This window comes from Pristis pectinata, chromosome 22, assembly GCF_009764475.1.
Source record: "Pristis pectinata isolate sPriPec2 chromosome 22, sPriPec2.1.pri, whole genome shotgun sequence".
Lineage (NCBI taxonomy): Eukaryota > Metazoa > Chordata > Chondrichthyes > Rhinopristiformes > Pristidae > Pristis > Pristis pectinata.
In genome coordinates this window covers 35,272,197-35,284,451 of record NC_067426.1, presented here as the reverse complement: position 1 = coordinate 35,284,451, position 12,255 = coordinate 35,272,197, and the positions used below count along the sequence as shown (strand labels likewise).

General features: G+C 41.3%; 1 protein-coding gene across 4 annotated transcripts in view; it reads left to right on the top strand.

Annotated features, from left to right (window-relative positions):
* Nucleotides 1-12,255, top strand: part of adgrb2 (adhesion G protein-coupled receptor B2) — an 898,475-nt gene that overhangs the window by 663,159 nt on the left and 223,061 nt on the right. For all 4 annotated transcript variants that reach the window (XM_052036166.1, XM_052036168.1, XM_052036167.1 and 1 more), the window contains one exon: nucleotides 8,038-8,164. In XM_052036166.1, the coding sequence (XP_051892126.1) occupies nucleotides 8,038-8,164 (127 nt within the window). The remainder of the gene's footprint in view (nucleotides 1-8,037; nucleotides 8,165-12,255) is intronic.

Sequence of the window (12,255 nt, the reverse complement as noted above, 5' to 3'; positions counted from 1 at the left end):
TACCAGGGCTCCTTGATGCCACACTAAGTCAAATGTTGTCTTGACATTAAGGGTGAGATGATCAACTCTGTCTGTGACACAGACAGACTGTTCTTTCATAGAAAGGGATGCATGTGGCCAGAAACTTAGAATGATGACAGTAGCTGATTATTGTAAACAATGAAATAAATAATAGGATTGGTATTGATATTGGTTTATTATTGTCACTTTTACCGAGGTACAGTGAAAAACTTGTCTTGCATACCGTCCATGCATTGAGGTAGTACAGGGTAAAAACAATAATAGAATACAGAGTAAAGTGTCACAGCTACAGGGAAGTGCAGTGCAGGTAGATAATAAGATGCAAGGTCAAACAAGGTAGATTGTGAGGTCAAGAGTCCATCTCATCGTATAAGAGACCCTGCCAGGTAGGTTGAAGGGTAAGTGTTCACCAGAAAATAGCAACATGGTTCTCAAGTTTTATAAGATCTTTTAAGCTTCCCTAAGGTGGCAGATAGGGCCTCATTTGAATTATTTATCTTGTACCAGTAATATTAAGTAGGAATATCATATAATGTTAACCATTCAAAGGTAGTTTACGTCCTCACAGTGGTGAATGCATTTGAGAATGCACCCATCTGTTTGGTCAGCTATTATGTTGCTTCCCCAACAAGTAAAGATGGACTGGTTAATATAGTTCTGGAAAATGAAGTGGGGCAAAAACTGACATAACAGCAAGGGAACAATATGAAAACAGTTGGTAAACAGTAATCACAATAGGCCAGAACTTGTTGGGAAATGTTGGCAGTTGCACACCAAACTGTTGGTGTTGAAGTTCAGGACCCTCACACAGATAGAGGCAGTCCCCAGGTTACAACAGGTTTCCGTCCTGAGGACCATTTGTAACCTGAACTGTTTGTTAGTCGGAAATGAACAAAAACAGTGCGGGAGAGGATCACAGAAACAGCTGTGATGAGCGAGTGAGCAAGTGCGGGAAGTGCAGTGCCAGCCACCCTCACTCTCAGTGAGTGAGTGAGTGAATGTGTCTGCTCAGTGCTCCCAGCTCTGCTCAGCTCGACTCAGCCCCCAAATTGCTACAGCTCGGGTGGTGGGGTGGGTGGGGAGAGAAGGCACACAGATATGTTCCGTTACCACCCAACAGAAGATGCCTGCAGTTTCGCAGCAGCCAGTAAATCCATCCCTATCTATCCCACCAGTGTCCTGAACACTCATTCATATGTATGAGGTGTCCATAAATCAGGCGTTTGTAACCCACTAGGACCTGTACAGAAATCCCAAATTTACTGGTCAGTCTAAAACAAAAGGAAGCAGTGTTAAATCTGGTGCCAGGAAATGAAACAAAGAAAGTGGAATATGTTCTAGAAAGAGATAATCTCATCAACAGTGACCATAGCATAATTCAGTTCAGAATATTTATGCAACGTAAATATTTATAATAAATATGGAAGATATCAAAGACGAACATGCTCAGCTGGGAACTACTAATTTCTCAGCATGTTTAGGAAATGCTTTAGTTTTCAATTTCATGTTGCCTAATGTTTCACTGATATTTGGACCTAGCATAGACAGAATGGAAAAGGCAATTGCAGGACACAGTAGTAATGGGACAGTGTAAGGCAACCTGGAGAGAATTTGGGTACAAACGTATCATATTCCTCTGAAAACAAACCTAAAATGTTCAAATTAATTTATCTAGTATTGCAAAGAATTTAAAATTTAGGAAGTTAATATCAATCAGAAAAGGCTTATCAAAATATAATGGAAATGGAAATTACAGATGAAATTGAAAAGTTAATACAAGAGGCAAAGAGAGAGAAAAAATAATTAGGCAACGTTTTAATTGGCCGTAAAGCATATAATAAATTGGAAGTGAAACTAGTCAGCACTGGAAAACATGCCTGGGATTGCAATTGATAATTAACCTGCACACATTCAGACCAGTACAGTAAGCACACTGATTTTGTACTGTAACCTTATTAACAGGATGTTGAAACTTCACCAATGGTAATTGCAAAATTTATGACCTTAGCAAGTAACTATGAAGCTGATTTCATGAGTGGTTAGTATCAGTTAAAGCTGCCTCATGATGCTTCAACCAGCCTGCAACTCTTAAAGGAAAGCAAGACACATAATAAAACACACTTAAAGGAAAGTTGTTGAAGGGTTGTATTCTGAGTGGAGGTCGGTGACCAGTGGTGTACCTCAGGGATCTGTACTGGGACCCTTACTATTTGTGATTTTTATAAACGACCTGGATGAGGAAGTGGAGGGGTGGGTTAGTAAGTTTGCGGATGACACGAAGGTTGGTGGTGTTGTGGATGGTTCGGAGGGCTGTCAGAGGTTACAGAGGGACATAGATAGGATGCAGAGTTGGGCTGAGAAGTGGCAGATACAGTTCAACCCAGATAAGTGTGAAGTGGTTCATTTTGGTAGGTCAAATATGTTGGCAGAATATAGTATTAAGGGTAGGACTCTTGGCAGTGTGGAAGATCAGAGGGATCTTGGGGTCCGAGTCCATAGGATGCTCAAAGCGGCTGCGCAGGTTGACTCTGTGGTTAAGAAGGCAGATGGTGTATTGTCCTTCATCAATCGGGGAATTGAATTTAGGAGCCGTGAGGTATTGTTGCAGCTATATAGGTCCCTGGTCAGACCCCACTTGGAGTATTGTTCTCAGTTCTAGTCGCCTCACTACAGGAAAGATGTGGAAGCCATAGAAAGGGTGCAGAGGAGATTTACAAGGATGCTGCCTGGAATGCGGAGCATGCCTTATGAATGCAGGTTGAGAGAACTCGGCCTTTTCTCCTTGGAGAGACGGAGGATGAGGGGGGACCTGATAGAGGTATATAAGATGATGAGAGGTATTGATAGGGTAGATAGTCAGAGGCTTTTCCCCAGGGCTGAATTGGTGGCCACAAGAGGACATAGGTTTAAGGTGCTGGGGAGTAGGTGTAGAGGAGATGTCAGGGGTAAGTTTTTTACTCAGAGAGTGGTGAGTGCGTGGAATGGGCTGCCAGCAGCGATGGTGGAGGCTGATACGATAGGGTCTTTCCAGAGACTGTTAGATAGGTACATGGAGCTGAGTAAAATAGAGGGCTATGGGTAAGCCTAGTAATTTCTAGGGTAGGGACATGTTCGGCACAGCTTTGTGGGCCGAGGGGCCTGAATTGTGCTGTAATTGTTCTATGTTCTATGAAAGATGCATTGCAGCTGGAACCAATAATGATAGTGATTCTTTTCAGTTTTCCAGAAGAGATGGCACAGCACATACAGGTGCATTGTGCTCCAAGAGTTCTTAACCCAGAAACAAAATGTATTGCAGAATGTGCAGACTTATACCAATACCATTTCTGCCGCAGTGTCCCATTGAGGAGTGTGGCATTGTTCTATAGTTTAGAAGAAATGGTGCATTATTTTTTATTGAGCTTATTTGACTGCCCATGATCTGTTTTATGACCTGGTTCACCATACACGTCACCTTTTCACTTCCCTATTTGAAGTTGGGTGGTAACATGTAGTGAAACTATGCTTTATACCATTGTTGCCCTTAAAGTGTTCACACTGAAACTATTCAAACTGTGGACCATTATTTGGCATGGCTTCTTCTGGAAGACTCTTGAGCGGCAAATATAGGTCTTAATTCATTTGTGGGCATTGACCATATAATTTGCTTTTAACTGCTTTGAATGCCTGCTGATTAACGTGAAAATATTGTCCACATCCATTTTAAAATAATCAATATGAACCTTCTGGAATAATCCATATAGACCAACACCTGGAAGATGTTTTAGGAAGTTGTGTTCTACTATCCTGACATGCTGTACGTCTGCAGCATATCTCTGTCTCTGCCAGGCAAATAGGCAAATCCTTTGGCTGTCTGCTTTAACTGTTTACTTGAAATCCTTCCATAAGCTTGTTTTGCAATTCCTTTGGTATCAGCACACTGTGTCTCCATTTTATGCAACCTTGGTTGGTGTAAATTCATGCCATTGGCAATGAAATGACTTCACGTCTTCCTTCAGACTGCATCTATTTCCACACATAATAGCAATGATTGCACTTCAAAATAAGGACTAATTGCCCATAAAATTTGAAATACCCCAAGATTCTGTAACATGCCATATAAATACAAATTCTTTTTTTCTATGGTTACATATCTATCTCATCTGTCCATAAATATTCCTCTCTACCTTGTAATGCATTCCTATGTAGTCCTGATTCCCTTCTCTTTTCTTGTCTATTTTACTAGCTGCGGTTGACATTTCACTGAGTAGGATTTTTTATAATTTGGTTTTCTTGTCTATAGTGAAGTAGGTGTACCATAGAAAAATATTTAAACAACAATCCAGACTTCCACAAGAAAGCAGAATCATAGAACCATAAAATTGTTATGGCATGGTTGGAGGCCATTTGGCCGATTGATTCCATCCTTGTCGAACTATCCAGCCAATTGCATTTTCCTGCTCTTCCCCATCTCTTCTCCTATTGTCCTGCAAATTATTTTCCTAAAATGCATGTCTAACTTTCTTTTGAAAGCTTTAACTGACTCTTTTTCTAGCACCCTTACAAGCTTTTAGATCATAACCCCTATCTGGTTAAAAACTTTTGTTGTCATATCCCCATGTATTATTTGTCCATTGCTTTGAATCTGTGTCATCTGCTACTGGAAAAGCTCATGATGAGCTTGTACACCTCTATCAAATCTCCCTTTAACTTTCTTTATTACAAGGAGCTCAACCCTAGCGTCTCCCATCTAATCTTGTAACTGAAATCCCTCATCCTTGAAACCTTTATGATTCTTTCTGCTCTCATATTAGGACTCAGGTAGGACAAAGAACAGTAATGATATTTAGGTAATTTGAAGAATCCTCTTTGAGACAGCAGAGTATGAACCAGGATTTTAAAATTAGGATATTTCATTCCGTATGAAGTCATTTACGGGAAGCAAATTAAACTGAGCGTAGGAAAGATGGGATTAAAAGAGAGATTTAAGAGAGTAGAAAAAGTAAAAATGTTAAACTTTTGGTGACAAATTAATTGAAATTCCACCCTTGTAAAGGTATATTTTCTGTGTGAGAAAGACTGTTTTGCCATGGTTATCTGAAGGTTGTTAATTGTCTCTAAAAAGTTTGGGTACAGCTGAAGATATGAAAAGAAATGTGTAAATGCAAGCAAAAACAGAAAATGCTGGAAGCACGGAGCAGGGCAGGCAGCATCTGTGGAAACACAACAGTTAACATTTCCAATCAAAGACCTTTCATCAGTAATGCAAGTTTATTTTTACTCTCACCATTAAAAATTCACGTATGTCTTAATACAGCAATCCTAATAATTATGCCATATTTAGCACATAGGATAAGTACATCAATTTCATCAAGTATTTCATGGTGAAGTACCAGTGTAGTGTAACTTAAGGTGGAACAGGTCAATCAGTTTTTTTTATGTTTAACAGTGCATATTGCAAAAGCTACTCTTCAAATTATTTATGATATTGCTAAACACTGATTGCTTCTCCTTCATTTTCAATCACTTAGTGGAAAATCCAGGCCAAGGCCTTCGTAGGACAGTGCATCTTAACAATACAGCACACCCTCCTGGAATGGGTCCTGTGATATTTGTTAAAAGCCTGAACTGAGACATGAAGCCACGGTCACTTAGGCCAGAAGTATCCTTAATGTTGTTTTAGTTGAGGCTGAGGAAGAGTTGTAGAGAGAATGGGCTGGAGATAGAAGGATTCATTCACTTTTTAATTTGTTTGTAGTAATTTCTATATCTTGCCATTTCTTTTGGTGGGAAGGAGGCAATTCTAATGGAGGTAGTTTTGGACTTTTAAGCGCATGATCTGCGAGAGAAAAAGGTTGTTTCCCCCCCACATCCAACTGACAAATACATGTTGAAGAATTTTAATGTATTTTTTTTCATAAGGATTACTTTCAGGAGATTAGTTCCTGGAAGCTCCAGGATAATCCTGTGATGTTGGCGACTTCAATGAATGCAACATTTGTAAAAATGCTGGCTGTTGTAATGAGCACTGCTTCAGGTCCAACCTTGGCCCTGCCATCTCACCCTCCTCTGCGGGGTGATGAAGTGAAGCAGGAGTTCTCTTGCCTGTCCATCTTAGCTTGGTTGGAGGAGCTGTGAATTCCAGTCAGAAGTGAATAAACACAATTTACACCACCCCCGAGCCTGTGTTCCTCAGAACATTGGGGGAATTAATCATCAAAGGGAAGGAACCTTCCCAGCTGACATGTTTTGCTTCAAATGTTACCATTAAATTAATAAGACTGATCCTTCACAACCTCTTTTCCAAGAACACTGAACTCCTTCTTTCAGTAATGTGGCTTCCCCTCTGCCATAATTGACGAAGCCCTCACACACATTTCCTACATTTCCTGCACGTCTGCTCTGCCTCACGTCCACCCTTACCCCATCCCCAGACAGAAGAGCAATAGAATTCTCTTGGTCCTCACCTTTCACCCCACCAGCATCCAGCTTCTAACACATCATTCTCTGCCATTTCCGCCAGCTCCAATGTAATCCCAACACCAGGTACATCTTCCCCCCTCCTCTCTTTCTACTTTCCGCAGGGACCACTCCCTTTCTGACTTGCTGGTCCGCCCATCCCTCCCCAGCCCTTCTTCTCTGTCACTGGTCCCTTCACTTCCATTCAGGGACCTAAACAACCCTTGCCGGTAAGGCAGAGGTTCACCTCTTCCAACCTGGTCTACAGCTTTCAATGCTTGCAATACGGCTTCCTCTACGTCAGTGAGACCAAGCATAGGCAGGTGACTGTTCTGCGGGGCACCTGTGCTCTGTCCACAGTGGCCATCCTGAGCTTCCAGCTGCATGTCTTCTCAGCTCTCCTTCCCACTCCCACAAATGACCTGTCCTTCACCTTCTCAATTGCCTCAGAGAGGCCAAACACAAATAGGAAGAACAACATCTTATATTCCTCTCGGGTAGCTTACAGCCCAATGGTTTGAACATTGATTTTTCCAATTTCAGTCACCCACACCCATAGTGTTCTCCTCCCACACAGTCACCCCTCCACTTAACTTTCTTCTCCCTTTGTTCACCTCTCCCTTGCCCCACCTGGTTCCATTTCCCCACGTGGTGCCACCCACCTCACACTGCTCTAACCTGGAACCTTACTTCCCCTTCAATCCTGGTGCAGGGTCCACCCGAAATACCGATGTCCCCTTTTTGCCTCCACACGTGCTGCTTGACCCGCTGACTTTTTCCAGCGTTCTGCTTTTCATTCCAGACTCCAGCATTTGCCGTCTCTTTTTGTCTTCACGCTAAAATAGGCATATTTTATTGCCTTGGCACCAACACGGGGAGTTTTAGAAACGTTTGCGTCTGGCGTATACTCTAAACTGACGCTCAGGGGCCACCGTCAATGATAAAAGATGAGAGACTGGCATTATAGCCCCTGCTCATTTCCACCCCCCTGCCAAAAAAAATCCTCTCCGGCGGGGTTGAGGTTTCAGCTTGCAAACAGTACGCTCAATCCAACGTGAGCTACGAGCCAGAATCTAGGCCATTGGCAAAGACATTACTGGGAAGAGAGGGAGGGAATCGATCCGGCGGCACGATGTATAGCCCAGATAATAGATGACTGAGAGCGATTGTGGCTTTGGCAGCTCGCTGCTGAGAATTGGACGAGTGCAGAGTAACTTGTTCGCATTGCTGGCGGTGCGTTCACTTACAGTGAGGTCAACGCGGGAAAGAAGTTTTTGCTAGAAGTGACAGAGGTGGGCAATTGGAGGGGGAAATGACACCGACCATCGCACAAAAGATGGTCTATTATTTAATTATTAAAGAGCTCTTATGGTAGCATATACGCGAATCCTGCGGTGATGTAGGAGATATGGGGTCTTGTCTGCTCACGACTGATACAATACCTGCCTGATAATGCGTGTGTGTATTTTACCCGTTTCCTTCTCTTTATTACCGCACTGTGCTTAGGCAATGGCTTATTAAGCAGAACGAAGGCAGGCTCATGTTTCTTTCTTTCTTCCTCCCCTTTTTTTATCGCAGGGATGCTGGTCCTGGCAGCTGGGACCCTCAGGGCTGTGAAACAGTGCATACACAAGCATCACACACTAAATGTCTCTGTAATCAACTGGCTACTTTCGCCATTTTAGCCCAGCAACCGAGGGATTCGGTGAGTATTATAAAATAAAATGCCTGATTGCATTTGACACTGACAGGCCGTTCTGGAATTTATTTTTGTTTTTCTCACTTTCCAATGCTTCAAAAACCAAATAAAATGAAAATTATATATCCTTTAAAATCCCTGGGAAAGGACCAGCATTTACTTAATATTACAGAGTGGTGGGTGCTTTACTCAAACACTGCACTGTACTGTGAATGTTTATATATGGAGATTGTTTGATTTGTATTATTAAGCAAGGTTTTGATTGGAATAAGGTATTTTATGTAAAATTGTAATAATGAATGGATTTTTATTTATACATTTGTCAGCATTCTCAGTAAAGGTTATTGTGTTTTTCTGTGGGAGCATTGTGTTCTGACTTCAGTTGCCTGTGAACTTTCACACCTTTGGATGTGTTATTGGTGGCTGAGGTGACTTAGTGAGCTTGGAGATGAAATAATGCACTTGAGTGTAAACTCTTAGAACTTGCAAAGTGAAAGCCATTGACTCCAATTAAAGAAAAATAAAACAGTCTGGAGTGTGATTTTTAGATAATGTTACAGTCAACAGTTTGTTTTATGCTTTTCAACATTTTGAAAGTGTACGTACTTTAGTCTTCTTGAAGAATTTCCAAATGATCTGTTTCAGTATGAGCAATGACAGGGATCTCAGCACCTCTGTTAAATAATGAATTTGACCACAGTGCATTATGTGGTATTCCTTTTTGAAATGAGCTCTGGTACTTGGATCAATCTAAAATCAGTGTGTGGTTTTAATTTGAAGAATTTTCAGTAATTTAAGGGCTGCTCATGAAACGTGATTGAAATTGTGGTGATTATGAAACTTTTTCTCGGATTTGTTGCTTGGAGGATCTTGTATAATGAAGAATGAGACCACGTTGGATTACTGTTGTGATAAGCTTTTTAATGTAATCAGTTTGAAGATTTTTATATTTCAGTGTTGTCTTCCCTTTAGAAATTGAATTGGTAATACCAATGTGAAACCATGGTTACATTGTGCAAATTATGTATGCTATAAGTTGTCCTGTGATAAGGTGGTGTCACAGAGTCTTATTCTATTGTATCTGAGGCCAGGATACTGGTTGTATATTTCATTTTAGTGTAGCTGAAGCCCTTTTGATGACAATATTGATGATTCCTAATGTTGAAACTACTGGACATTATTGTTAAGAGCAACTTGGCTATATCATTTATTTTTATCTGATTAGTTTCAAACAGTTTTCAATGAGTGGTTCTGTCATAGTTAAATGTATCATAATGGAATTTCAACACTAAGTTGTTGTGCATCAGTGTTACTGTCTTGTCAACATTTTGTCTCTTTGAATAAAAACAAAGACAAAACACAGAAATCTTATTGAAAAATACCACAGACTTAATTTGTAATTGTATCCACCATAGTGCAGAACTTGGCTGCTGTAAGGTGTTCCCCAAACTTGCACCGTTGTTACGAGCTTTATTTATTACATTGGTTTTCTCCTTTCAAGGGGAAAGTAGGTAACACTGCTGGAAAAAATAACTTCTTTGGTCACAACATTTCTAATTTTTCAATTCATTCTTGGGATACAGATGCCACTGGAAAGGCCAGCCTTATTTGCACTGAGAAGGCTGTGGTAAGCCCTAGCCACCCCTTACATGCATCTGTGTTATTTGGCTGAACAGCTCCATGTGGTAATTGGTTCCATCGTCTAACCACACTTTGGCTTAAGAATGTTCTCCTTAAATCCTTATCAGATTTATTTGTGACTTTTTATCGATGCCCTTCGCTTTCTACCTCAATGAATGCAAATAGTTTCTCTGCATCCCTCCTTCGTTGTAAAGACCTCCAGTAGCTTATCTCTTGTGGGGGAAAAGAACCTCGGCTTCTTTCTGTTTGGTTCGACTTTCTCAATTCTAATATATTTGTAATCTGTTCTTTACTTTTTCCTATGCCTCCATTTTCTTTTAACTTTTTTTAAAATTCATTTTTGGGATCTGGTCATCTCCAGCAAGTCCAACATTCATTGTCTTTGCCAAATTGTTCTTGAAAAGGTGATGGTGAGTCGATGGTGAGTTCATGAACCACTGCAGTCCTCCGGGGAAAGTGCTCCCACAGTACTTTTGGGCAGGGAGTTCCAGGTTTTAGACACCTGCTGCCTTCACCCTCCTTGATGCTAGAGATTCCAGGTTTAGAAGATGGAGTACATTTTGCAGATGATGCACAGTGTAGCCATAGTGCACCAGTGGTGCTTCATTTGCTGAGAATTAGTAAATAGAATTGAATGTTCTATGAATGTTCTTTCAATCAACAGCGAATATCCCCACTTCTGAACTTCATTGATGAATCAGCTGTAGTTGGCTGGGTCTGAGGAACTCTTGCAGTGATAAACTGGGACTGCCATGATTGACCTTCAAAAACCAAGACCAACTTTCTTTGTGCGAGTACATTGGAGAATTTTTCCTTTAACGCCCACTGACTTCACTTTTGCCAGTTTTCCCCTTGATTGAATGCTGCCTTAATGGTCATTTTCACCTCATCTCTAGAATTTAGCTTTCATATTTGGACCAAGGCTGTGATGAGATTTGGAGCTGAATGGCCCTGACAGGGTATTGATGAGTAAGTGCTACTTACAGCATTGTCAATGATGGCTTCTGTCAGTCTGCTAATGATTGAGACTAATCTGATTGGGTGGTAATTAGATTGATTGGATTTGTCCTGCTTTTCATGTATGGGATATGGGTGGACACTTCTTCACATTGTCAGATAGATGCCAGAGTTGCAACTGCACTGGAACAGTTTGTCTGGAAGTACAGCTAGTTCTGGAGCACAGGTCCTCAGTCCTACAACCAGGATATTGTCTGACTCCATAGCCTTTGCTGTATCCAGTGCCCTCAGACAGTTCTTGATATATGTGGTGTGAATTGAATGACTGAAGACCTACTTCTGTGATGAGGGGGAATCTCAGAAGAAAGCTGAAATGAATCATTCTTGGCACTTCTGGTTGTGAATACTTCAGCCTTATGTCTGACACTCACCTGCTGGGCCCTGATGTTCTTTGAATCTCCTACCAGTATTCATGAGTAGGTGTGGAAGGACTGCAGAACTTTGAACTGATCTGTTAGTTATGAGTTTGTTTAGCTCTATCCTTCGCATGCTGCTTTTTGTAGTCCTGTAATGCAGCTTCACTAGGCTGTACCTCCTCATTTTTAGGTATGCCTGATGCTGCTCCCTGCAGGGCCATTTGCACTCCTCACTGGACCAGGGATGATCACCTGGCTTGATGTGAATGGTAGAGTGAGGAAAGTGCTGGGCCGGAAGGTTGCAGTTTGTGATGCTGTACATTTCTGCTGCTGCTGATGGTCTGACACTGTCCCATTTAGCACATTTGTAGAGCCACACAATATGTTGGAGGGTGTCTGTCCTCAGTGTAGAGGTGGGAGAAGCAGAACAATGCATGGAGACACAAGAAACTGCAGATACTGGAATCTGAGCAAAAAACAAACTGCTGGAAAAATTCAGCGGATCAAGCAGCATATGTGGAAGCAAAGGGATGGTCGATGTTTTGGGTCAAGGCCCTGTAGAACTGCATGGTATTCAAAGTGTGACAAACTGAACTTATCTGATTTTAGTTGACTTGGAAACTTAGCAACTGTTTCTGATTCGTACCCTGAATGTAATCACAAGTCCAGGACCTTATCAAAGGCCTGTTGAAAATCAAACAAAATTACATCTGCCTGCTGTTATAGTTTCAAACAATTCAGTAATGTTCATCAGACAGCACCTTCCCATTTGAACTCTGCACTAACCATTTTTATTTTTGTGTTATCCAAATACCTTTCTATTACACCTTTGTGTAAAAAGTCCCTTACTGCCACTGATGCTAAGCTAATTGGTCAATGGTTTCCTGGATTTATTCTTTCAAGCATTTTTAAGTAGGGACTAAGAGGTTCCAAGATCTTGCATTAGAAATATTAATGACTTGGATGAGGGGGTAGAAGGGTGGTTTGGCAAGTTTGCAGATGACACAAAGGTTGGTGGTGTTGTGGATAGTGTAGATGATTGTCGAATATTGCAGAGGGACATTGATAGGATGCAGAGCTGGG